Source organism: Dunckerocampus dactyliophorus, chromosome 6, assembly GCF_027744805.1.
Source record: "Dunckerocampus dactyliophorus isolate RoL2022-P2 chromosome 6, RoL_Ddac_1.1, whole genome shotgun sequence".
Lineage (NCBI taxonomy): Eukaryota > Metazoa > Chordata > Actinopteri > Syngnathiformes > Syngnathidae > Dunckerocampus > Dunckerocampus dactyliophorus.
Window position 1 is genome coordinate 9,702,377 of NC_072824.1, and position 26,995 is coordinate 9,729,371.

General features: G+C 41.1%; 1 protein-coding gene across 5 annotated transcripts in view; it reads right to left on the reverse strand.

Annotated features, from left to right (window-relative positions):
* Positions 1-26,995, reverse strand: part of cntln (centlein, centrosomal protein) — a 185,409-nt gene that overhangs the window by 64,500 nt on the left and 93,914 nt on the right. For 4 of the 5 annotated variants that reach the window (XM_054778873.1, XM_054778874.1, XM_054778872.1 and 1 more), the window contains 5 exons: positions 24,535-24,632; positions 19,737-20,239; positions 13,050-13,125; positions 9,329-9,416; positions 5,294-5,562 (listed from right to left, as the gene is read on the reverse strand). In XM_054778873.1, the coding sequence (XP_054634848.1) occupies positions 5,294-5,562; positions 9,329-9,416; positions 13,050-13,125; positions 19,737-20,239; positions 24,535-24,632 (1,034 nt within the window). The remainder of the gene's footprint in view (positions 1-5,293; positions 5,563-9,328; positions 9,417-13,049; positions 13,126-19,736; positions 20,240-24,534; positions 24,633-26,995) is intronic. The other variant, XM_054778871.1, reaches the window with a different exon arrangement.

Below are 26,995 nucleotides of genomic sequence, written 5' to 3' on the forward strand. Positions count from 1 at the left end.
GAGATGCCGTGGAGAACGTTATGCTGCCTGCAACATCATTCAGCATGACCGGTTTGGTAGTGGGTCAGTGATGGTCTGAGGAGGCATATCCCTGGAAGGACGCACAGACCTCTACAGGTTAGATAATGGCACCCTGGCTGCTATTAGGTACCGGGATGAAATCCTTGGACCCATTGTCAAAACCTACGCTGGTGCAGTGGGACCTGGGTTCCTCCTGGTCCACGACAATGCCCGATCTCATGTGGCTAGTGTATGCAGGTCGTTCCTGGAGGATGAAGGAATTGATACCATTGACTGGCCCCCCCGTTCACCTGACCTAAACCCAATAGAACACCTCTGGGACATTATGTTTAGGTCCATCCGGCGCCGCCAGGTTGCTCCTCAGACTGTCCAGGAGCTCATTGATGCCCTGGTCCAGATCTGGGAGGAGATCCCCCAGGACACCATCCGTAGTCTCATTAGGAGCATGCCCCGACATTGTCAGGCATGCGTACAAGCACGTGGGGGCCACACAAACTACTGAGAATCATTTTGAGTTGCTACAATGACATTTTGGCAAAATGGACCAGTCTGCTGCATCGTTTTTTCACTTTCATTTTTGGGGTGTCTTTGATTTCCCCCCCTCTATAGGGTGATCATTTTCATTTCTATCAAATTATGTGGCATCATTTTGTTACTAATACATCACCCAATTATTGTCAGGAAAGATTCAAGATCATTTTTCCCCCAGTTTAGATCTCATGTGTTTTTGAAGTGTTCCTTTAATTTTTTTGAGCAGTATATATATATATATATTTTTTTAATGATAATATAACAAAATCATGACGCACTTGGAATTGCATTGGTGATTACGTCTTCCTTAGTCACAAGCACGGGCATTATAATTTGTTGAGGATTTTGTGTGTGCAGAGGCTGACATCCTACTAGAAAGGTTAGCCAAGCTGCATCCGTTTCTAAAATACTGGGCAAAACTGGCCAATGATGTATAGCATCAACAAATGTAAGAATTTTTGCATTTAACATTTTATTTACTGTCACAAAAGTACACACTCTCTGCTCGTACAATAAGTGTAATAAATAATAGAAGAATAAAAAATTTGGAAAAAAATAAAAATGAATTTCGGGAAAAAAAAAAAAATCAAATGGATTTCATAGAACTACCAACGACTATAAATCTAATGTATCCCCGGGAAAACAATTACAAAAAGAGATCTATTTGAATTTTCCGTCGTGACAAAAGTTTTTTCCAGCATTTCATCTTGGGTATTTATACGATGAAAGCCTGATGTAATTTTGGTCACAGCAAAATAATTTCAATCCAAACGGCAGAGCGGCCCATGGATCATGAGACACAACCCTAACAAGTTCCTGTGAAACTGCCATGGTGCTTCTCACATGATGCCCTGTGGAGGCTGTCCTAAGCCAATTACATGTATCCAGTGTGTATTAGAAAGCCATAGCCTGGACTGGCTGGAACAGACCCAAGTCCATCACCTCTTGCCCTTTTCCTGGGAGGGCAACAAGACTCTAGCTGCAACTTTCTGTGGTAGAGTGAGAGCATTAATACTGCAGGAGTAAAGAGGAAACAAAACAAGACAACAAGCCCTCCAAGTCTACAGCAGTGTGTGTGTATGGGTGTAATTAAAGGACTTGGCAATCAGTTGGCTTGGTGGGAGCACACAAGGGCCACATCGGAGGTAGCATCACTGTAAGGGCACTACTCTGACCCCATCCGCTGTACTTGTATGAGCCCTGTTGGTGAACATGCTGACACCATGCAAAGCTGCTGCCATGTTTAAGTTAGTGACATTCACCAAAAGATTTAATGAGGTATTCTATAAGTAACATGACAAAAATCCCTTTGGAAAGCAACAGGTAGCGTTTTAAGTATTATGGCCACACCGAAAAATAAATACTAAGAGTATGAGGGGGAAAAAAAAGTCACAATTCAGAGAATTAAGTCATAAATTTAAGAGAAAAAAAGTTCCATCCATCCACCCATCTTCTATGCTGCTTATCCTCACCAGTGTCGCGGGGGTATGCTGGAGCCTATCCTAGCTGACTTTTACACCCTGGACTGGTCGCCAACCAAGAGAAAAAAAGTTGTCATTTTAAATTCTGAAAGTCACAATTTTGCTAAAAAAATATATATATATATAAATAATAAAAAAAAATATTATGGTTTAAAAAAACACTTACAATTGTGCACCTGTATGTTTCTGTTCCAATTCTAATTAAAATTAAGACCTAAATGTTTATTTAATTACACCTTTGATACACCTTTGGACCATTTTAACTGCAGAAACCCCGAAAAAGTAATTTCTGGAAAAAGGGCATTAAATTAAAGGGGTTTTCCTCTTTTCTGACCTATAAATGTTGTTACAATGTTGTATTCTTGTGTTAAACAATGGCAACACGTCAGATAATGAGGTTTGCGCATTTGGAAGTGAGACCTGAAAGCAGTTTTGGATGGCTCTGCACAAGTTTTTTAAATGCTCCATTGATGCTCCATTGACATCAATGCAACCCGGACTTCCTCTATATGGGCATGCCCAGGCAAACGCTGTAGGCCTGCCCTCCCCCCGCTCTGCTTCGCTCTGCTTACCGTGTTAGCACGTATGGCAAGGAAATGTTTGTTCAGGTGTGCCTAAAAAGGCAAGCAACAGGCAGAAGTGGTTGGAGTTGCTGATTCCCGGCCAGCAAGAGAAAAATATGCTCATCTGTCAACAGCATTTCACACGGAACTGTTTTATGAACATGGGCCAATACGAAGCTGGACTATCCGCCAAACTCTTGCTGAAGCATTGGTTGTGTTGAAGAGTTAAAACAGCAAGCTGTAAGTAACAATTTATCAGTGTCCTAACTATGTTTATTTTGTGTAAATAATCGGACAAAAGGGTTTCGGCAGCTCTCTGCAAGTCCTCCGGAGCACTTGGTAGTCTGACCAATCACAGCAGAGTGGGCTCGGCGGCAGGCGTACCTGGAGGAGGGCCGGGGGTGGAGTAAATTTCAGACTGTTTGGGGAGAAGCAGGAAACACTCCAGGAAGAGGTGCAGAGTCTGGAAGATCTAGAAAGCTTTCTGCACGGGTTAGCGTGTGTAGCTGCTCTATAGGAGTCCAGAACGCAATACAAAGGCCCGAAAATTAGTATAATAGTTCCCCTTTAAATTGATAGTAAAGTGGAATTTACCCCTGAACAAATCAAAACTACCCAAAAAATACATACTTAAAGTGAAAAGTACGGAATCAGAGGATTAGTCTTGAACTGGGTTAAAAGTTACCTAGCAAACAGGAAGCAATTTGTAAAGCTGGGAGAATATAGTACCCATGGGTTCAATGTTGGGACCAAAACTGTTCAATTTGTATATCAATGACAAAGTGACAAAGGATTTAAAGTTGGTATTATTTGCGGATGATACCACTGCCTTTTGTTTGGGGAAAGCACACAAGAACTCATTAAAAAGGTCAAGGATGAAATGTCCATATTAAGGACATGGTTTGATAAAAACAGATTATCCTTGAACTTAAGTAAAACTAAAATAATGCTATTTTTTAAATAGCAGACAGGATAAGTACGACCAAATACAAATAAACGGAGTGGACATTGAAAAAGTGAAAGAATACAAATTCCTGGGGATCATAATAGATGAAAAAATGAGTTGGAAATCTCATATTAAATATTTACAACAAAAGGTGGCAAGAAATACTTCAATATTGAATAAAGCAAAATTTGTTCTTGATCAAAAATCACTCCACACTCTTTACTGTTCTTTGGTATTACCATATCTAACTTATTGTGTGGAGATATGTGGCAATAATTAAAAAAGCAATCTTCACTCACTCAATGTACTGCAAAAAAGATCAGTGAGGATAATTCATAATGCAGTGTATCGAGAACATACAAACCCATTATTTTTAAAGTCATAGATATTCAAATTTGCTGATTTCGTAAATTTTCAAACTGCTAAAATAATGCATGAAGTTAACAATAACTTGTTACTCAAAAACGTCATCCGGTATTTCTCTATAAAAGAGCAAAATTAAACTTAAAACACTTATATGCGAGAACAACGCTGAAAATCCACAGCATTTCAGCATGCGCAATTAAACTATGGAATGGATTGAGTAAGGAACTCAAACAATGTACTGAGATGAGCAAATTCTATGTACTGTACAAGATGTGGAACGGATGGCGGGTAGAATTAAATAAAGCTTTGCTTCTTCCTACTCCTTTTGGACATGTAGAACTGTGAAATGATGATTCATGAGATGTACTCCATTGTAACCTTCATGCTTGTTCAAATAAAATTAAACCAAACCAAGTATCATTTTAAAATGCAGTTTGTGTAACATGCATTCTGCACCGTGCCCAGGCTCAAACCCTCGTCCAAACATACCCACTGATTGAAAGTTAAGTCGAGCAGTGCTAGCCAACGAGCTAAAACTATCAAATTATTGTCCAGCTCAGCTCTAATGAAGGCGTCGGGGCGTGAGGTTTATACAGCGGCCGATCACATAGCCACTCGGGGAGTCGTGTCACGAGATCTTGCGAGATGAAAACATGACGAGATTTCTCGTTCAGAAAAAAAACAGTCACGCAATAACAAATACTGTAAATTAATCACGAATGAAAATGCACTGGATAATCTGATTACATTTTTTTTTCATTTGACAGGCCCAATATTATAACATTAGTGGTTGATTAGGTCTCCAAAGAAGCTGACATTAATATTGTTTGGCGTCAATTTGTGGGACAATAAACATTTACCCTTCATTGTTTTCTAGCTTGGTTAAATAAAAGACTTTGTTTGTCCAGTCATATTTTTTCATTACACTTTTCTTAAAATTAATGTTAAAATCTCATCTCGTCCCCGTAGCCCCAATCTCATCTATCATCACGTCTCATGAGTTGGGCGTCTCGTGACACCCCTAATAGCCACGCTAGCTGGCATCTGTTACATTTGCAAGTGGACAGTCATAATGCATAAGAAAACCTCATATACAGTACATGTTTATGTTGCGTAAAGTGGTTGTGTAGCAGTTAAAAATCAAAAAAACAAACTTTGCTTTTGTATGTATGTGCACATTGGTGTATACATTTGTAGAACGGCAACTGGTAATGACAGACTTGCTGTTAAATCATTAACCAGGACAAGACCACAAGTCACAGAGGTTGTGATGGAGCGGCTCTGACCTGCACTTGCTTGTCAACCAAACTCATCAAGTATGATCAGGACAATTTCAAAAAAAGACTTCCATATCCTTACAGCCGTCCCTCCCCCCTTCTGGGTACCTGTGTGAGCTGCTTGCTGCTGCTCAGTTTCTCAGTGACGGAGCTGAGCTGTCCTGTGATCTTCTCATTGGCCCTCTGCAACTCTTGGGCTGAGAGCACAGCATCTTTCCTGGCACGACGCAGTACACTGATGTGCCGCTGTAGGGACTCGACACGCTGCTGCAGGGGGGAGGAGGAGGAGGCAGCACCGTGATGGGTCTTTATGAGCATCCACTTCCTCCTCTTCTCGCCTCTCGTCCCACGTTCCCAGCGCTTGTGCCGTTTGTTGTCTAACAGAAAGACAAACAGATGCAGGTGAGTTGACAAGTAAACGGAAGAACAGCAGGTGCTATTTCTGAAGCAGGCGATAGACACAACCATCTTTTTACCAACCTCATACAATGTATTAATCTACTAACAGCCCATACAAAAGCTCAATTTAAAATTGTGTGTCCTTAAAACTAAGTTAAACTAACTAGTCACAAATAACACTGGATCACACTGAGGGTTGTTCCTAATACCCTGTGTACACAATTATTAGGCAAGTCAGTATTTTGACCATATTCTCATTTTTATGCATATTTTCCAACTCCAAGCTGAATAAACTTGAATGCTTCTTGGGTTTAAGCATACCAGGTGATGTGCATGTGTGTACTGAGGGAGGGTGTAGTAGGAGATCAACACCCTTTATTAGGTGTGCAAAACTGTAAAACATCTTTCTTAGGGATGCAGCACTCTTGAAATTGCCAAGATATTAAGACATGACCACAGAACCATTAAATGTTTTGTTGCAAGTGCACAAAAGGGTCACAAGAAACATGTCGAGAGAAAAACATGCAAATTAACTGCCAAATATTTAAGAAAAATCAAACGTGAAGCTCCCAGGAACCCATTATCCTCCAGTGCTGTCATATTCCAGAACTGCAATCTACCTGGAGTGTCCAGAAGTACGGTACATGGTGTTCAGTGCTCAGAGACATGACCAAGGTAAGAAAGGCTGAAACCCAACCACCACTGAACAAGACACACAAGTTGAAAGGCTATGACTTGGCCAAAAAGTACGTGAAAACAGATTTTTCAAAAGTTTTATGGACTGATGAGATGAGAGTGAGTGGACCAGAGAGATGGGCCCGTGGATGCATCAGCAATGGGTAGAGAGCTTCACTCCAACTCAAATGCCAGCAAGGTGGAAGTGGGCTACTAGTAAGGGCTGGAATTATTAAAAGATGAGCTTGTTGGGCCTTTTCAGGTTGAAGATGGACTCAAACTCAACTCCCAAACCTACTGACACTTTTGCCACACAAAGGTCCAGGAAAAAAGTGTCCATCTTTCAAGAAGACCATGATTTTTACATAAGACAATGCTCCATCTCATGCATCAAAGTACTCTGCATGCGTGGCTAGCTAGTAAAGGTGTTAAAAAGGTCTTAAATAAATAATGACATGACCTCCTTGCTCACTTGACCTAAACTCTATTGCGTACTTGTGGGCCGTTAAACGTAAGATTTGCTGCTGCACAAAAAGTTGATGGTCAAATGATCAAGAAACTGACAGCCTCCATGGGTAAAAGGCTTTTCCATGTCATTGAAAAGAAGGCTGGTTATATTGGTCATGGATTTATTTTTGGAATTGTCAGAAATATTAATTTGTAAAGTTTGTGTTGTTTATCATTCTGACTTTAAAAAAATGAAAATAAAGTAGTGACATGGGAATAGTTTTTTTTTGAGTTGCTTAATAATTCTGCACAATCTGCCTAATAACTGTGCACGCAGAGATATTCTCAACAAAGACAAAATGTCACTTTCACTTCATTAAATAGTCGAGTTTTAGGTTAATTAACATTTTGGATTGGCCAAAAGCACGGTTATTGTTAAATAATAAAACAAAATCAATAATGCCTAATAATTGTGGACGCAGTGTATTTCAGTGACCTCTCATGTTTGCTTAATATTAGAAACAGTATGATAGTACAAACAGTATGATACAGTGCATGTGTTTTTTTCCCCTATTACTACAATAATAAAACATATTGGTTAAAAAAGAAATACTTTCCTGAAAGTGACATCTTTTTGATACAGCTTTTGTACTCGACCTCAATAAAACAGGGTTATTAAACTAAATGGTTCTAAAAGCACTGGACCTTCTGCAAAAATTCTGATCAAAGATATATATAACAGAACAGATAATATATGACAGAACCGCTCTTCTATTTTTAAGGACCATCTGCAGAAAACTCTTGTCAAAGACCCTCTATTTGGTTTGGTTTGGTTTAGTTTATTTGAACATGAGGGTTACAATGGAATACATCTCGTGAATCATTCTTTGACAGTTCCACATGTCCAAAAGGAGTAGGAAGAAGCAAAGCTTATTTAATCCTACCCCCCATCCATTCTACATCTAGTACAGTACATGTAGTTCACTTCCTGGATTCCATGTCATGTTTTCAGTGATAGTCAGGATAACACATAATAGATAACGGTGAGATAGCCCTCCCCCCAAAAAAAGAAAGAACATTCATAATAATGATAATAATGACAATACTAAATAAATAAATAAGAACAAAGCTTTTTTTTTTTCCCTTTCCTTCTTTTTTTTTTAAACACAACAAAGAAAATTATAAAAAATAAATAAATAAATAAATACAAATAAATAAATAAAAAATAAAATTTAATTAAATAAAAAATTTAAAAAAAAATAATATAAAATATATATATATATAAAATAAAATAAAAAATAAAAAAAATAAAAATAAAAAAATAAAATAAAATAACAAACCTGACAGAACAACCAGGACTCTTCTGCCTTGTATTTAGCAAACATCAACTGCTTGTATTGTTTTTTGAATTTGCTCATCTCTGTACATTGTTTGAGTTCTTTACTCAATCCGTTCCATAATTTAATTCCACACACGGATTTAGAAGTGCTCTACTGTTTTACTGTAAAGACCTACTGGAAACAGGCTTGCCACATATCGACTAGAAACAGGAGAACTCCAGTGTTTTTGCAGTAGCACCTTAAGACCATAAGTCAATGAACCTCTATATGTTTTTAAGGACCTACTGTAAAAATGCTTGTCACAGACCATCTACATAACAGTAGAACTCTAGTGTTTCGGCAGTAGGTCCTTTAAAAACAGTAGTCAAAGATCCTCTATTGTATATGAGAGTGTTAGGCTGCTTTTAAGGACACACAACAAAAACACTTGTCAAAGATCATCTATATGACAGAAGTGCTGGGCTGTTTTTATGGAGCTACTACAAAAATGCTGGTCAAAAATCTTCCATACGACAGGACCGGTCTTCTATTTTTAAGGACAGTCTGCAAAAAACTTGTCAAAGATCCTTTATATCAGGGGTGTCAAACTCGTGCCATGGAGGGCCGAGACACTGCAGGTTTTCTTTCCAGCCAGTCACTAAAGCAGGTGATTTTAAGGATCAACACCTTCAGTTTGAGGGAATGAGCTCATCAATTAAATCACCTGCTGAAGAAACTGGTTGGAGAGAAAACCTGCTGCGTCTCGGCCCTCCAGGGTACAAGTTTGACACGTGCTCTATATTATAGAAGTGCTTTGCTGTTTTTAAGGACCTACTGTAAAAACGCTTGTCATAGTTTAGTTGATTTATTTGAAACAAGTATACAATGTTACATTTAAATACATCACATATTCACAATTCACTGCTCAGCATGTCTGAAAAGGAGCAGGAAGAAGCAGAGCATCTACCATGTACATAACAGAACGCAAGTGTTTTGGCAGTTGAGGATATGAGAAGGGAAGTGCGTGGCTGTTTTTAAGAACGTGCAGCAAAAACACAAAGATCCTCTAACGATTGAATCAGGGCACCGCTGCATTGCTGCTAGAATCTACTACAAAAATATTTGTTGCTCCGATGAGCAACAAAGTCATGGGCTGGTGTGATGTCATACATGGGCCAGATTTGGACCTTGGGCCACCACTTGAAGAGGCCTGCATTACAGTGCGCTGCTGTAGCTAATGTTGAGCTTCTAATCATTTTGAAAAGACACCTTTGTCAGTTTTGCTTTAGTGTGATATGCAAACCTGCGCTACCTTGATCCCCGACATCAGCATGCTTTCTGCTCGACGCCGCCAGCACCTGCGCCTCTGCAGCCAGCTGACACCTGTCGAACTGAAAGCACAGCAGCCGTCAGCGAGACAGTGATGAAAAGCAAGTGCATAATCTAACACAAGCGGTTGACATGTTGCGCTTCCCGCAACGCGGCTCATAACGACACTGTGATCACAGGGTGCTCTCGCTTTAACACGACAAGACAAATCACCCAGAGCTTTAATAATTCACCTGAGTAGTGCTCGGCTCCACTTTGGGCGCTTCTGCTCGGCGATATTAGCTCTGACGGCAGCTCTCGGAGGCTGCCTTTGTTCAATCACTGTCTACAAGTCCTGATGTACTCCTCGCGGTATGACACGTCTCAGTGCAGTCATTTGTGCATGAGTGTGACATCTCTCCGAATGTGGGATCGTTTGTAGTGACATCAAAGGAGCCTCACTGCCTCCTCTGTGTTTGCTTCCAATGACGGTCAGGTAGGATTTCATCAGCACCAGGTTTGATCATAACGAGGACACAAAGAGGCGACAGGAGATGAACCGTTTGAGGAGATGCTTCTCATGAGGGTGCTGGCAGTCGTCCTGGGGCTCATGAGCACAATTAATAGGGAAGCTGAAGCACCTTTTCCACTGCATGGCGCCTACTTGGCCTACAAGTGATGACTTCTAGGAAATATTGCATGGGTGCACTTGCAGTACTCACTTCATCCTGAAGGGTGGGGGCATGTGTGAGCTGAAAGGTGTTTTTCCACTGATGTTCTTCAATAAAGAGGAAAAGCCAGCATGTTTTTTTTTTTTTTGACAGCTGAAGAGCAGCAAGTCAAATGCAAGATATTTTATGATCTGTTGAATGAATGAATTTGACTGCCATGATGGAGGATTATATACCCAAGCTCACCAGGAGGAGATCACTTTTACAACTAAGTATGAAGAACTTTTCCTGGAGAAAGACAGGGCGGATGTGCAGTACTTCATATGCAGATAAAAAGGTAACACCACAAATGTTTTCAGTTAATAACAAAAAATAATGGGACTGAGAAGTATTTGAAAACAAAAGTATTTGCTAACCAAAGTAAAATATTTCCTTTTTTTTTCTTGTTACCCTCTTAACAAGCAACCCGTATTAACATAAAAAATAAAAAAAACTCCAAGGGAGTCCAGCCATGAACCTCGCCGCACATCACTGCTGTTACGGTAGTACTATTTTAAAATAGAAAACCATAACCATCCTAAACCGAAGCAAGTAGATTTGAGTTGAAACTATGCAATGAAAAGACAATAAAGCGTGGTACACTGATAAAGATAAACTGGCTGATACAGAGCCCAATTACCAACTACATTAATAAATATTAATTGTGCCAGTTACCTTTACGTTTTCAATAAAAAAAAGTTCGCCGTCTACAACGAGCTGTTAAGGAAACAGCTTCACACTTTTTTTGTGTTGTCGTCACAAACGTATTATAAGGCTATTTCTTTGCTCAGGGAGCAAAAACCTCTGTCTAATGTTCGTACATTGTAAAAGAATTCAAACAGTAAAAAAAAAAAAAAAAATTAAGCAAACTACAACAGAGTTTGTAGGCAGACAAATAAAAATGGTTAATAAAATATACGTTAAAAAGAAAGATAAAATCGCATTCAGTCACCATTCTTTGCTGCCTTTTACCCTCTTACTTTCCTCTCCCAAAATCCCCCACAGGATGTTCATTCTTTCCTTTCCTTCACATCTCTCCTTGACAGGAGGTTACTACTGTCCTACTGTGAGGTGATTTGATAGACACCAGCGCACAACATTAGGCCTTTATGGCTTGGAGAGATGGGAAGAAAGCAGCACAAAAAGTGGTGTGTTTTAAAAATTTATAGTGTTGACATGGACGGAACAATGCAACAAATACTGTAAAGTTCAACCATCATCCTGAACTGCTCAATGTTACTTCCTTGTTGGCACAATAGTATATAAATAGTATATAATTGTATAAATAAATGTACACTCGAGCAACATTTTAAGACCAGTTGAAATATTGCTAGAATTTACATTTTGCACTGTTGGATCTTAAGGAGGTTCTAAGTAGAGCTTCAAAATGAAAAAAGAAGAAAGGGGGGTTAGACAATAAAAATTTTGAAGAAGCAATTTATTGCAAACAAGCATTAAAGTGAAATAGGCTGTTGTGATCACAGCCTTTAAAAGCCCAAATACTGGCAAAAATGTGGATTCAATGTCATTTTCTGTCAGGTATTCACACAGTCGTGTTCTCTTCATGGCAAAGGCAAAAAAGCTTTCTCTATGAACACTATCTGCAGCCATTGCTGCTGAGGCTGGACACATTAAGACATTAAGTCATTTCAAAGTTTTGGAACAAAAAAGTCAAGCAGTAAACCCATAAAAATGTCATTGGCACCGAGCCGGAGGATCCGACAAGCTGTACGTAAAGACACGGGACGATCCTCGGTCCAAAGGACGGTTGTTACTGGTGCCGAGTGCAGTCCAATAACCATCAGACGGCATCTGCGAGAGAAGGGTATTAAGAACAAAAAGCGCCTTTCAAAGGCCTCGTCTCCTTCAACGCCACAAATTGCCTGTTTGGAATTTGCACGAGAGCATCAAACATGGGACATTGAAAGGTGGAAGAAAGTTTTATTCTCCGATAACAAAAATGTAACCTTGACGGTCCTGATGGGTTCCAACGATACTGGCATGACAAGGAGATCCCACCTGAGATGTTTTCCACAGGGCACAGTGGAGGGGGCTCTATCATGATCTGGGGTGCTTTTTCTTTCAATGGAACAACAGAACTTCAGGTTGTGCAGGGGCGTTAAACGCCAGCTGGCTATGTGGAGATGTTGCAGGGGGCATCCCTCATGACTGAAGGCCCTCGTCTGTGTGTTAATGACTGGCTAACGCTGCAGTTCACAATGTCCGCCTTACAAAGGACTTCTTCCAGAGAAACGTCACTCTTTTGGACCATCCTGCGTGTTCCTCTGATCTAAATCCAACTGAATGGACATCAAAATGGACATCAGTTCCAGACAGTGAATGCCTTCTATGAAGCCACCTTGACCACCTGTAGCAACATTCCCACTAGCTTCATGGAAACACTGGCATCAGGCATGCCCTAACCAATTTTTTAGGTGATTAACAAGAATGGCGGAGCTACTCCTTACTGAGTCCTTTTTTTGAACTTTCTATTTTAGGGGGGTGTCGAGTTTTTGCGAGATATGGTCTTAAACTTTTGATTAGCTGTTGAACAGCCTATTTTTTCTTTTTGCATTTTGAAGCTTTACTTAGAACCGCCTTAAGATCCAACAGTGGAAAAATGTGAATTCTTGCAATTTTTCAGCTTGTATTAAAATTTTAATGATGAATGTATAACTGTAATTTATGACAAAAATCAGTTATGATTCACTGAAATGAATAGGGGTGTAACGGTACCCCATAATCACAGTTCTTTACGTACCTCAGTTTTAAGGTCACAGCTCGGTTAATTTTGGGTACAGTAAAGGAACAAAATGCAAAACATAAAACTGCTAAGCTTTTGTGTAAAGGCAAAGTGTTCAAAAACAGGAGGCAGACAGGACATAATGGTTGCAGCATGTTTGAAACTGCAAGCAGTCCCTTTGTGTACTATGCCTCCACACTGTACCAAAAAATATGATTACAAATACATGTACCATCACACTCTCACTAACAAGATAGACCCACCTTTCTTTTGTGTCGTCTGTAAGGTGTCGTCCCTGAGGGTGCACTGTCAAGGCTGTCCGAGTATTCTTCACTGTCACTAAGGAGAAAGTTGAAGTTCATTACAGTTCCCAACTCTCTGAGCGTGTGTACCACCCTTGGACCAAAAATCCAATTTGCCTCCTATGGTTGATTTAGCTGACTTGAAGAAAAATATGTGCATTTCAAAGCTCTCCTCCTACCTTTTAACTGGAAATCAATGACCCCATCCAATTTCTAAGCTGGAAGTGTAAATGCGAGGTGTAAATTAAGTGAAAAACCACGGCGTCTGTTGCCGACGGTGAATGCATCAACATGTATGAGAGCGGCTGTGGCCTTCATTAGCCCTCCAACGTGTGACAGACGTGTGCGAGAGGCTCGGCTGAGTGGAGCTGAGCAAAGTTGCGTCTGATAGACACGCGGCACAAACACACACACATGCACATAGGTTTATTGACAGTGACCTTTGACGTGAAGGTGGAAGCCAGTGACATTTACGCTGGTGGGTTTATTAAGGAGGAGCCCAGGAAAGGCAGCAGAGGTAAAGACCATAGCAGGAGGGGATCTTACTAGAACATGACAAGGCCGGAGGCGAGTTAGGGTTAAGACTGCTCAGGAGGGGGCTCAGACAGTCAAGCAAATTGGTATCCAAACAGCATTATGCGAACCGGTAGTGGACCGCCCACACCCTCCCATTGCTGGTCTGTGAACCAAAAGGTTGGGAATCCTTGGGACTAGCACACATCTTATATATTCATAATATATTTATTAGGGCTGTCAAAAATAACGTGTTAACAGCGGTAACTAACTTATTTAATTAATTACGTTAATTTTTTTCAGTGTAATTAGTGCATGCGCACCTGAGCTCTGTTATGATGGCAGACGGGATCACAGTGGAGTGTCCCCACACAGTCACACAGTTTGATGCTATTTTATAACTTCATTCTGACCTGAACACATCAACGGCAGTACAATTCCAACACCATATACTAGGGGTGTTGAAAATAATTGATTCGGCGATATATCGTAATATTGCACTGCCTCACATTGTTCCAGTCGATGTATATATGTATTTTGGGGGTTAATATTGTATTCATTGCAGCGCCCTTTTTCTTGCACTTACACTCCCGGTCACTAGATGGCAGCGCTGGCTGCACACCACCCAAGGCTGCCAGTGTAATAATAGCATCTCGCGAAGGTTACCCCAGGGTCGTATCTTTACACTATATTCTCGTGGTGTTTAGAGAACAGCTGAAGTTTCAGTATGGAGAAGGAATTATGAGATGCTCCAAAGCACATTTATAAATCTGCAATTTGAACTTTTTTTTTTTTTTTTTTACAGTACCACAGACAGAGGCCCAGATTATGACAAAAGCCACGGCATCTGCAAAATGTGTTACGCGACAATCAAATACTAAGGAAACACCATCACAGCGAACATCTCTGTGAACATCACAGCGAAGTGGCGGTAAAGGGAAAACAAGCGACTCCCTCATCTCAACTAACTCTCGACCAATTTAGCCAAATTGTCTTCAAACTCATGGTGTGCCTCCAAAATAACACACTCGGTGACTTACTATATGTGTAAAGACATGCACCCTCTGAGCTCGGTGGAACGTGACGGCTTTCCTTACATTATGAACACTTTAGAACCCCGTTATTACATACCATCCTGCAAACACTTCATTGACGTTGCTTTGCCCCGATTGTACAAAAAAGTAAAAAATGATGTGCTGGATGATGTTTTTTGCCGAGCAAGTTGCATTTGCGTATGCTTCTGACATTTCAGACAATAAAATATTTCATACATTGCTTTTGAATGTGTACTAGTTTACTAATTAGTTGTTTCCACAATAATATATTTTTTAAAATCTCAATAATCATCTTGCACTTAAGTATCGGGATATATCTAAATCAAATCGAATCGTGACCTACGATTCGTGATACAAATCGAATCGCCAAATTCTAGGCAATGCACGCCCCTACCATATACTGTATATATCTCCAAACTCACACACACGTCTGTTCATCCTGGGAACGACATTTCCTCATTCTCATTAAAAGAATGCGCGATGCATTGAGGGACACAAAAATGGCTTTACAGTGTGTGTGTGTGTGTGTGTGTGTGTGTGTGTGTAAATAAACAGGATAATAAAGAAAAACATGAAGTGGATATTCTTATCACTTGCTTTGTAACTCTTAATTCGGATGAACAATTTGTTACATATACGTAAGTATGCTGGAAAATACACTGAAAACAAATAAATTGACCTTAAATTACGTGATGTCTTTGAAGAAACTACTGCTAGACAATATATTTTCAGACTCTTTTAGCTTGATTGACATATTCAGTTCATTTGGAGCTGTTAAAACATACAAATATATATAATCCTGTCCTATCATTTATCTTTCTGTTAATTAAATACAGTAAAATTGTGCATATTTCAGACATATTTGCTAATGGTGATTAATCATGATTCATTAATTTAAAAACTGTAAATCTGATTAAATTTTGTAATTATTTGACATCCCTAATATTTATCTTACCAATACAAGAAGATGACTCAATCCTTATTCCCTTTTTATATAATTACAGGCTGTTTGTTAGCTATATAAAGGGGGTGGGCAACTTTCTTATAGGAAAAACAGCATTTTTGTGAGTCAAACTAGACACAGGTGTCAAAGCAAGTTTTCCATTAATACAATAAATATTTAAATTAATAATTTGTGGTGTTTCATGGTTGAAAGCGGCCTTTTAGTTAAAAATATGCATATTTAAGCAAATCTTAAAAATGTTTTTCCTAAATGAGCATTAAATTCAAGCATAAAATGGGCTAAATGAAGTAAAATACAATTCTAAAGCATTTATTCAAAGATGCTGGGATGTATTAAGGGTGTCACAAAATCTGTGTCACAAGATCTCATGAGATTAAAAGGTGATAAGATTTCTCGCTCTGAAAAAAACTGTCTTGTGAGAACCAGGCCTGGGATGATAACAAAATTAATTAATCACACAAATGAAAATGAACTCAATTTTGCTGGCCTCAATATATTGCCACGTGGATGCGTGTCTATTTTCCTCATCTCCCGCCTCAAACAGTCAGGAAGAGGGTTCACTCTGTACTTTGGTTTCAGCATCTTGGTCTTGGTGCGTTTGGTCCATAGAATAACAGTATGAAGGGAGTGAGCCCTTTTGTCAGTCATACAGCCTCTATGTCTTGGTGTGTGGAGGCAGGGCCAGTAGCATACATACAGACAAGAGTGTAGCATAGTACAAATGATATTAGTAGATTGCAACACTGTATATTGTCATATATTGTTTTACATATTTTTAATTGTACTTCAAGTAAAGTTAAAATATCATCCCGTTCTCGTAGACCCAATCTCATGTATCGTCTCATCTCTAGAACACTGTCCCGTGTCCCTAACATGTAGTGTTCTACACCGATCACTAGGTGTCAGTAATGTTTCTGTAATATTCAGTGAGACACAAGCATCAGACTTGATTGACAGAACAGCAGGCATTTATTGCAAGTTTGAATGACCTCACAACAGGCACAATAATGCCTGACACAAGGCTATTGTTGTGGCTGTAACACACACAAAGCTAAAACTCAACTCTGAGCTTCCAGTCCACACCTCTGGAAAACATTTACAGCAACACACGAGTACGTGTCTTATTTATGTCTTCCATGGCATTATGTATTTTACATTGGGTAATGCAAGCGTGAAGGTGACTATAGGGGTGTAATTTCATGTTTAGAGGGCTCTACTAATGTTAAAAACCATATTTAGAAGGTCGTAAACACTATGAACTATGAAAACACTTTATTATGAGGAATCCTACTTTGTGGAAATTCACTTATCACGGTCTGGTCTGGAACCAATTAACCGTGATTAACGAGGGATTACTGTACTTTTGGAAAAGACTGGGAGGATAAGCACTTGTTGTCCATGTCCGTGGTACTCCCAAGAGATGCAAATTACAGTGTTTGTAATTGTTGTATAAAATTGCCAGTATAAAATTGTAAAATGTGAAACTTCCAGTCCACGATAAATGAGGGACTGTTTCGACAACACTGATGTCAGTACATAAAAGCTCCCATTTTTCCAACCATGCTCTTGTGTAAATGTACTGTAAACCTGATCTCTACAGCAGCCTTATATAAGCGGACTAGAGATTTATACAGGCAAACCAACACGTGGTGCCAAACAAGTTCTCCCCAGAGGTTTTTTTCAATATTGAAATCGACCAACCATTTTCTATACTGCTTGTCCTCATTAGGGTCACGGGTAAGCTGGAGCCTATCCTAACTTACTTCGGGCGAGAGGCAGGGTGCATCCTGGACTGGTGACATTTAAATCATTAGGTTCTCCAGCCGTCCCTGCTGCTGCTGTCTCAAGATGCCGCCCATTCCACCACAGAGACTCTGGGTTCTGATGCTGCTTCAAGTGGCAGCGCACCTGCAGCAGCACCCTCCTCATGATCCGACTCTATGACGTCACCATCTGACTCTTCTTTGCTCCTCCTCTCCTCTTCCTCTCTAGCCCTCTCATCTTCCGCGGCCCATTTCTGTTAGGCCTCGCTGGCCGTATCCGCCTTTTGAGCTGCAGATGCAGCTGACTGCTTCTTCTCTGCATCTTGGAGACGAAATGTTGGCACTCGCTGGCACTCGCGTTGCAAGTGCGGAGCACATACTTACTCGGTACGGCCCACATGAGTTCTGCATGCTCATTGGACAGTTGAACTGGGGAAGTGCCGAGTAAGCATGGATGGTGCACTTATGTGCATGCTTACTGAGTCAGTGCGTTGTGCGCTCATAGGCTGTAGAGGGCACGCGCGTCACCCATACTGGTGGGTGAATCCGTAGCCCGAGGCAGCCCGAACGCAGCGGCAGTTCCTCCTGCACTAAAAGTGCTACGGCGTGTCTGCGTGCTCCTAAATCTTTACTGAGGCGATACTCACCACGTATCAATGCCCAAAATTTGCCCACGTTTTTGCAAGTAGACAGCACGCACTTGCTATGGGGGTTGTGTCCGGGGCTTTATATTCGGGTCAATACGGTAATTGAGTCTTGAGTACTTTTTAAGCGTTACTCTCTCTGAATGTTCAGCCACTGCTGGTTGTAGCCATGTACTGTACTCCATTTTGTCTCAACAAGATGTGTTTCATCAACAATTAATTCAACACAATAGACAGAAGTCTTAATGATCACTATTACGCCCATCCTTATTCCATACCATAATGTTTTGACTTGATTCTGACCTCAAACAACAAAATTGCTGATGCGGTCCAAATAGTCAGCTGCCTCCAGCTGTTTCAAACTTGAGAGAAAGAGGGAGGGAGAGCCAGAGGATGAAAACAAAGACCCGTCAGCATCTTTTAACAGGTCGGACATCTTCATTTGGCACGTTTCAGGCCAAACTTCTTTAGGCAGGAAAAAAGTGCATTACTCGACATATTGACGAGGAAGGCCCCGGCGAGAGGAGAAGGCGTGGAAGGCTTTACAGTAACAAATGAGTTGACAGGTGCCTTAAATAAGACAACATCTCAGTTTAGACCTCCGTCTTCACAAATCCACTTAGATCCTCCTCGCAGGTAAAGCATCTATTAGACGGCTTCTTATTAGCCACATGGAGGATATTAGGAAAGCCGGGCATAGCTGCACCCAGTCCCTGCTAAACGGCCTCCAGCGGGCCGGGGTGGATTACAGTCTGATGAATTGGTTGGTGAAGGAAGTAGAGGGATGGAGGAGGGATAAATAGTAGCGATAGCTGCGAGTGTTTGAAATCGAATCATTCCGACCATCACTCAATAAACGGCTCAGTGGCTTTTTTGCATAAAACATACATGAAATAATTACTGTCGATGGGTCTTAATTTAGAGGCTGTTAAACAGCTTGTAGACATCTGGTACTGAGCCGAGTAGGGTCATTCAAAATTTATCCAACTAAATTAAGGCAAGTAGAGAAGTGTGTGTGTGTGTGTGTGTGTGTGTGTGCGCGTGCCTGGCAGGAATAAAGAGAGAGGCAAAGACACATTTGTGAATTGACACGACACAAGACAAGCAACACAACGACACACAGGGCGAGCTTTGGCGCACATACAGTGGGTGGGTTAGTGCTTGCCAGGGGATCCTTAGCGCTGTCAAGAGGGGGGGTGTTAGTGAATATGCAAAGGACCGGTATATTAAATCAAACTGCCAAACCGTCAATTCCTGGCTTGCATTATTAGGAGTGCGTGAAAACGGCACCGCTGAATGGTATCAAGACTTTGGCGGCGCGGCGCGGCCCCCCCGCCTCCATACCGCTTCAAGCCTGGGCTTTTCTGGCACCGCTTCAACTTTGAACACAGAGATGGCTAATTTTGCATGCAAATTTCAGTCAATAAGCTCCGAGCGAGGCGTCCCAGGACATTTCACGGGATCTGACAGTGGTTCCCCTGCCTCATCGCGCTGCCTCTCTATCATTCCTGCTTCTTTGGTTCCTGAATACCAACTAGACAAGAGGTTGGAATTCAATCACCCATTTGCTTTGCATATGCACACTGTCCTCTCCATGTTACGTGGCCCCCCAGATGTTAACGCTAACCCACTCTAAACATATAAAAATAATGAGACTGGGAAGCAGTGAGTGAGTGTGTGTGCGTGTGTGTGTGTGTGCGCGTCATTACCTGTCAATGCTGATGTCTTCCCACTCGTCCTTAGAGGGACTGGTGCTGCGGCCTTGCCATTTGATGGCTTGATTGGGGATGAAGCTTCGGTGGCTGGAACCCCTGAGCTTAATTGTTTTCAACTTAGACTTGCCGGTAAGGCTGTTAGCGGTCCCGCCAGGCCGTGCCGGTCCCGCCACCCGGTTTCTGTAGAAGTCGCGGGCCGCCCTCAGAACACCCAATTCCTGCCTCAGCCTCAGCAACTGACGATGAAGTTTGGAGGACTCTTTCCGAGAGGCAGCCAGCCGAGCTTCGAGAGCCACAATCTCACCGCGATGACGCTCCCCCTGGACCAAAGCTTGTCTGCTGAGAGCTTCCTGGGCTTGCAGGTGATCCAGTGAGGCTTGGAGTTTGCGGCAGTCATGGGCCAAGTCTTCATTGGCCTCAAGGAGCTGCTGTTTCTCTTCCCTCAGCCGCTCCCGCTCCCCCTCCAGGGACATCATCCTCTGCTCCAGCTGCTCAATCTGAAGGAATCAAAGATTTGGAGCCTCAGTGGAATAAGAAAATATTTCTTTGCATATCAGCTATTTTCACTGTGAATGCTCACATTTCTCAACGTGTTTTAATTGCAGAAAATCCATGTGAACACCCAGGCCGTATATACAGGAACTGGGAAGCCAAATTGCAATAAAATTAACAATATACCTTGAAAGTAAAAAAAACAAAGCCATTTTTGTGAGACCTCAGCTCAATAAATTTCTAAGGGAGTGGTTTCCAAACTTTTTACAGTCGCGTACCCCTTCAGACATTTGACTTGCCATGTACCCCCCTACTGCTGCACACTTAAAAAGATGTGTATTGTGCATGGTCAATTTTTTATACAAGTTTTAAATGAGCACTGATAATTAGACAAGATGTGAATTTCTCTTGGAGAACAATAAAGTAAGTATTGGTCCTATGTATCTTTTATTCCAGCCGGGGATCCTTCCATTTGAATGGGCTGAACTTGAGCTTCACTTTTGTCCACTTACAATCGCTATGCTTTAAGTCTGCATATTAATTTGATACCAAATTGAAAAGGAGAGTTGAACAAAAATGATAAAGCAGTATCCAAAGTACAAAAATACATACAAGGAACGATAAAACCTAATTTTCAGGGGATTCCACTCTATCATCCTGACATGCACATACATATAAGTTAAACCTTCAAGATTGAACACTTAATACACAACATAATCATCAAACTTACACACAGAGCAATGAACAACTTCATGTCGTCTCACCTTCCTTCTTTCTGCTACGACCCTGCTATGAGGCGTTCAGGTGCGCTCGTCATTGGGAGTAGGCGTAAATTGTTTTTCATTTTTATTCACATACTCTCAATGACAATTGGCGTACCCCACTTTGGGAACCTAGGAACTAAGGTATGGCCTTTTTGAGTATTTTTCTGTACTGCCACCACAGATGGACAACAGTGATGGCAAAGAGGCAAAATGCCATGACAGCAACAGAACTGGAAATTCAACTTTTTGAGACATAGTGGTACATAGTGTGAGGGCAATACAGTCCCTTACTCTATTGCAGTTTTTCAAAAATTCATGAATTAGTAAAAGATCGCGGTTTCATGGTTGACTACAGCCTATAATTAGTCCTACTATTAGTCCAAAAAATGTGCAATTAAGCAATGTACTCTTGGCCTAACTTAAGCATTTTCAAGCAGAAAAATGTTCTAAATGAACTAATATACACATACAGTTTAAGGCAGGGGTCACCAACGTGGTGCCCGCGGGCACCAGGTAGCCCCCCACGACATGAGGGGCCCGCAAGCCTGCTTTTCATTCAGGTTTTCAGTTAATGAAAGAACAGTAGAAAGAAATGCATTCTGAAATACAAAATGTGAGTTGTGGACACCAGCATTTTGTTAATGTTCTGGTAAAACAAGCATATTTGCTTTGTTTGGGTTTAAAATAAGCTCTGAAAATAAATGTTACAAAAATGAGTAGCTCTTGGCCATTTTCATTTTGTAAAAGTAGCTCTCACAAGGAAAAACGTTGGTGACCACTGGTTTAAGGCAATACAAGACATCGATAAGGTGTCACTAGTAACGCGTGCCAGACTTGATCGCCAATGACAGGCTTTTATTATTTTCTAATTATTTATCTCACAACAGGCCCAATAACATAATAATAATAGTCATCATCGTCATCATCATAATCATAACACTGGCTACGGTTGTGGTCGTAGTCCAGCTAAAACTCAACTCTGAATCCCTGACGTCTGTCTCTTCCTGTCCACACGTCCGGAAGACATTTATTGAAACACATGAGCACAAGTGTTACTAATGTCTTAAACGGCTTATTTTCTCTGATTATATCTACTATATTGGGTCATAGGAGTGTAAGGGTGACTACAGGGGTGTTATTTCATGTCTAGAGGGCTCTAATAATGGTAAAAATCGTATTATGAAAGTCATAAACAGGTTTCTATCCTCTCACTACAAACATATTGCATTTATTAATACTGAATCCTACTTCGTGGAAATTAATTTATCACAGTCAGGTCTGGAACCAATTACCCGCTATACTGTAAACGAGGGATTACTGGAAATGCGTCTGTCCTGGCTTCTCAGTACAAAATAGCTAGGCTCTAGCTAATATTGTCACCCTAGCAGCTAGGGTGACAATAATATAATAATAATAAAACAAAAAAAGACGATTTACACTGCAAAGAAAGCTGCATTTAATGTTCATGTGAAGAGACGCATCTCCCTTGCACATAGTAGTCAATACTGACATTAACTTATTTTTACACTTGCATTACAGTGTTGAATGTTAAAATAGTGCAATGCATAAAATGGCCTTTAGTGATCCCCTTTCTTCACTTACTCAGTGTTATTATACAACGGTGATTCACGCTCGATAATTCTAGGACAAGACGGTAAAAAAACTACTGGAAGCACTGCCAGTGTAGTTAAGTCTTTTTGGATGGCCACAGATATGACTCGCGAACAATTTCCATTGTGTATTTGAAATTTTAACACAATGTGTATGAGTTCTGTGGTTTCACTGGGCCTCATTCACGAAACGTTCTTACGCACAAATGTGTTTTTAAAGCCTTCTTACGAAGATTTTTGGCATTCACGAAACGTGTTCTTAACTCACAGTTCTTAGATCTAAGAACAAATTCTATGAACGCTCAGGAGGACTCTTACGCACAAGCAAAGCTTGCACTTTCAATGCGCAATCGCCCTCATGGATTTTGCAACCTGATCCCAAAAAATGTAGTGCAAATAAAATATCCCAACAATTATTTATCATCAAAACAACAAAAATATACTCCATGGATAAATATATATTCAAATCCCAATTCATCAAAAAAAAAGTAGCTGGCTGGACGTGCGCTGCACAGAGAGAGAATGTAAAGGGACCATTAGATTTATTTGCTGAAAGCCACCAATATTTGATGTCCCGCTTCAGGCTTCAGGTTTCCCTCTCTGTTCTTGCAGGTGTGCAGGATCATCAGAATAACATCGCAATGAAACGTGGTGTGCCTATTGCGCACGTAGCACCCCCAGATAACGACATGCGCCCCCAGCCACGTCTTGAGCCAGAGGACGGGGCTGCTGTATTAATTAGGCAGCGTCTAATCAAATGTAACCACAGAAAAAATAAATTGTCACACACAAACTATGTATTTTGACTTTATTTTTCCATCATGATTGTGTAAATATTTTCTAGAGTTTCCGAAATGGTTTGGTTTCTGATTGATGGCCCACCTCCCGTTTCCTCCAGATCCCTCCGGTGCAGTCCAATCTTTTTTTGGACTCTATTTTAATTCAAAACACTTCTTTTTAACCTCTGCGGTGGTGGAAACGGCATTTATGTTTCCTGCAATGGTGCTCCATGCCGACTCTTTTTGGATGGCCTGATGACCGGTGGATACACGTGAAAATAAGGTGGTCTTGTGTTCGCTCACTCCTTGTAAAAGCACCTCTATTTCAGTAGAATTGAAGTTTTTCTTTCGTTTGTTGTCCAGCTGCTCCTCAGTCTTGCCCTTGCGCGTTGCCATCTCCGCCTCCAGCTGCCTGTTGCGCACGGCACATTTTTGACCTTATATAGGAAATAATAGGCGGTGACCTATGCAAATTAGGACTCACATGCACGGGCATCGCAGTTGGCATTCATCAACCTAAGAACACCGGTGCGAACGATTATCCCTACTTAAGAACGTGACGTGAATGTGGCGCAGTTTCCAACCCGCGCCTTCTTAAGTACACTTCTTAAGAAGACTTTTAAGAAGATGTTCGTGAATGAGGCCCACTGTTTCTTATGACGATAAATGCCAGCACACATTGTACATCAACAGCATGCAAAGGCTACATGGATATTCAAAAGGCCCATCTTTAAAAACCACATCTGTCGACATTAACCAGTAGTACTTAGTTCTTTTGTTAGAGTCTGTTAATGCCTGCTGGGCTTGTGCCTCCGGGCATTTTTTTTTTTTGGTCCTGCTCTCTTCTCATTCACAGAGGAGAAGGTGCCAAAAAGCAGATGGGTGGCGATGAACTAGAGTAGCTTTTAAAAATATGGCTAACAGTTGATAATTGATGCAAAAATGAACAACCAATTTATCTAATGCACTGCTAGAGAGTGTAAAAAAGCATGAGGCACTGACCAAAATGTGACTGAAACAAAAAAAAAAGTACACTTTCAAAGCATTCCACACAGAACAGAAGCTAATTTTCTGTGAGCCATTGTGCTGCAGTTATGTCTTTTTTTGGTGGTGACAAAGAACACTTAGCGATGGCATAGTGATGTACCTTTTTAAACGACTCTTCCAATCTCTCTGAAGAAACAGAGGGCTTTTTCCGAGTGCTTCTTCTGACCCGGTGCTGCTCCTCCACTTTGCCAAGCAGCTCTGCACAGGAGAACAAAGGTTGTTGTGACACGGTGCGTCAAACCCGGGCGGCTCAATCAATAGGATGATAAAAAGGGGCTGCATTAAATCAATTAGCGTTACTATTGCTCTAATTCCGTTCGTAAGGCACATTTTTTTCCTTTTTCCTGTCAGTCAAAACTAAGGCAAGCAGTGCCTTTTTCGTACAGACTCTTGACTCTAGTCATCCTAAATAATAGAAAAGTGTTTATTTAAAAGTCCACAAGGACATGGGGAAAACTATGTTAAAAAAAAGCAAACAACATGCAGCTTCTCCCGAGGGATCTTCAACAAATGCTATACTTGAATCTCTCGTGAACACTGTACAGCCCCGGGCAGCACTGCTTTGTAGTCCACTAGGATTCCCCCAATGGACAGCTTATATGCACAGACTAACAGAGAACTTCACTATCAGCCTTGACTTAAAAAGAAATAAAAGGAACACATCATCATCATCATCATCATCAGAGTGTAACAGGACCAAAAACAGGTGGAAAGTAGAGGCATTTGGGCAAGACAATTGTAGGAAGTGCACACAGGCACATGGAGGCCATAAAGTGCCCTCGTTGCCATTTTCCCCCAGACGTTTTAAGGAGTGCATACAGGTTGCTCGTTATATCAAAATGTTTCCACTTGGATTTTGAGTGTTTTGAGTAGATTTTGAGTTCAGGGTTCCTACTCTTTCCCTGAAATTATTTTCCCAGGACATTTTCAGCCATTACAGACACAAGTTATAACATCATGCAGATCAATACTAGCGACACTTTTTAACTTACAGTTGCTACTCTCGGTACTAAGCCCTTAACGGGGTCTGAAAAGTCATTAAATCTAGCAAAAAAAAGTCAATTGAAGGCGCTGGGTTGCTTAACTACTGGAAGCTGAAATGCAAATTTAGTAGGCTGGCAGTGTCACGTGGGGCACAGTGCCCGCTAGAAGCAGAGAAGCGCTGTGCCTTAAAAGTTGCCCAGTTAATAAGGTGAAGACAGACACGTATGCGCTTACCTTTTAACCTGTTTACATTCACAAGGATAACTTCACTGTTTTTTAGGGCATTTGACCTTTTTACTCATTTTCCATGTGTGTTCCATGAATGGAAACTTGGTCCACCATTTTCCAGGTTTTCCAGGAAAAATGGGAACCCTGCTGTTCCATCCTGTACAATTTTTGCAGGAACAAAAATCTTTGATTTTGAGCATTATACCTATTGCACATCACACAATGTTTGCAGAAGCACGCTGGGACGATGCAGGGAGTGCACACAGGAGTATGGAGGCCTGGTATACACTGCAGACCATGAATTAACTGACAATGTGACATGGAACCTACATTAAATTGTGGCGACGAGGACATTTCTGACTCTAATAACTCTGCCATTGACATTTGAGGTCAGTTATCTAGGCTTAGTTAAAGGCAAATGAAGGACAAAGTGAAACACGAGCGGGCTCCGTTGCACTGCTCTCTTGTGCTGCATGGATGCTTTGTCCTGGGAAGTTTGTTACTTCGAATTAGCCAGCTCTTTTGTCTTCCCGGCATGTCACATCCAATCAGAAGGAAGCAGCCGAAAAGGACAGGAGGGGCTGCTCTGTTCGCCGGCTATACATAACCATGTTGGGAGTAATTTACCCCAGCAGCTCTGGCACCGACGGTTTGGGAGTTGTCACCTCAGCAGCACCTTGATAAGAAGACACGGTGGCTCCCTAGTCACCCTCCGCTGGAGGAGGAGGAGGAGGCGGTCATGGCAAGGCGGCATACATTAATGTCCCCTTCCATGTCTGCTCATGGGCACAAAAGCCCGCTTCCTTTCATGTGCTACCGTTCGTTAGAGATAATCCTTGTGTGAACACGTCAAGCCCTCGGCTCTTTGATCAGGTCACAGAGGTTCAGGAGAGAATGTTGTAGTCGCTGAAAACTTATTTTCAATATGGCTGAGGCTAGAGTTAAATACCTGCTGACATATTGTTACAGTCGGTTCTGGTGACACAAAGCAAGGATTAAAAAAAAAATTGAATAAATAATTGAAAATGTTTTTACTAGAGGAGCAAAAGATCTCATCTAGGTTGAACCATCATCATAAAAGTGAGTTTTATTAAAAACATGTGAAAGCTCTTTGACACTGATCTCATTTTTGCATCAATTTTTCTGCTACACAGAACCTGCCTCAAATGTGTGCACTTTCATACATCAACACGACATCCCGCAATGTGATAATTCAATGCGGGACAACATCAGTGCCAGGGTCCAGTCTGAATACACTCCTGATCAAAATTTTAAGACCGGTTGAAAAATTGAAAGAATTTACATTTTGCACTGTTGGATCTTAAGGAGGTTGTCAGAAGAGCTTCAAA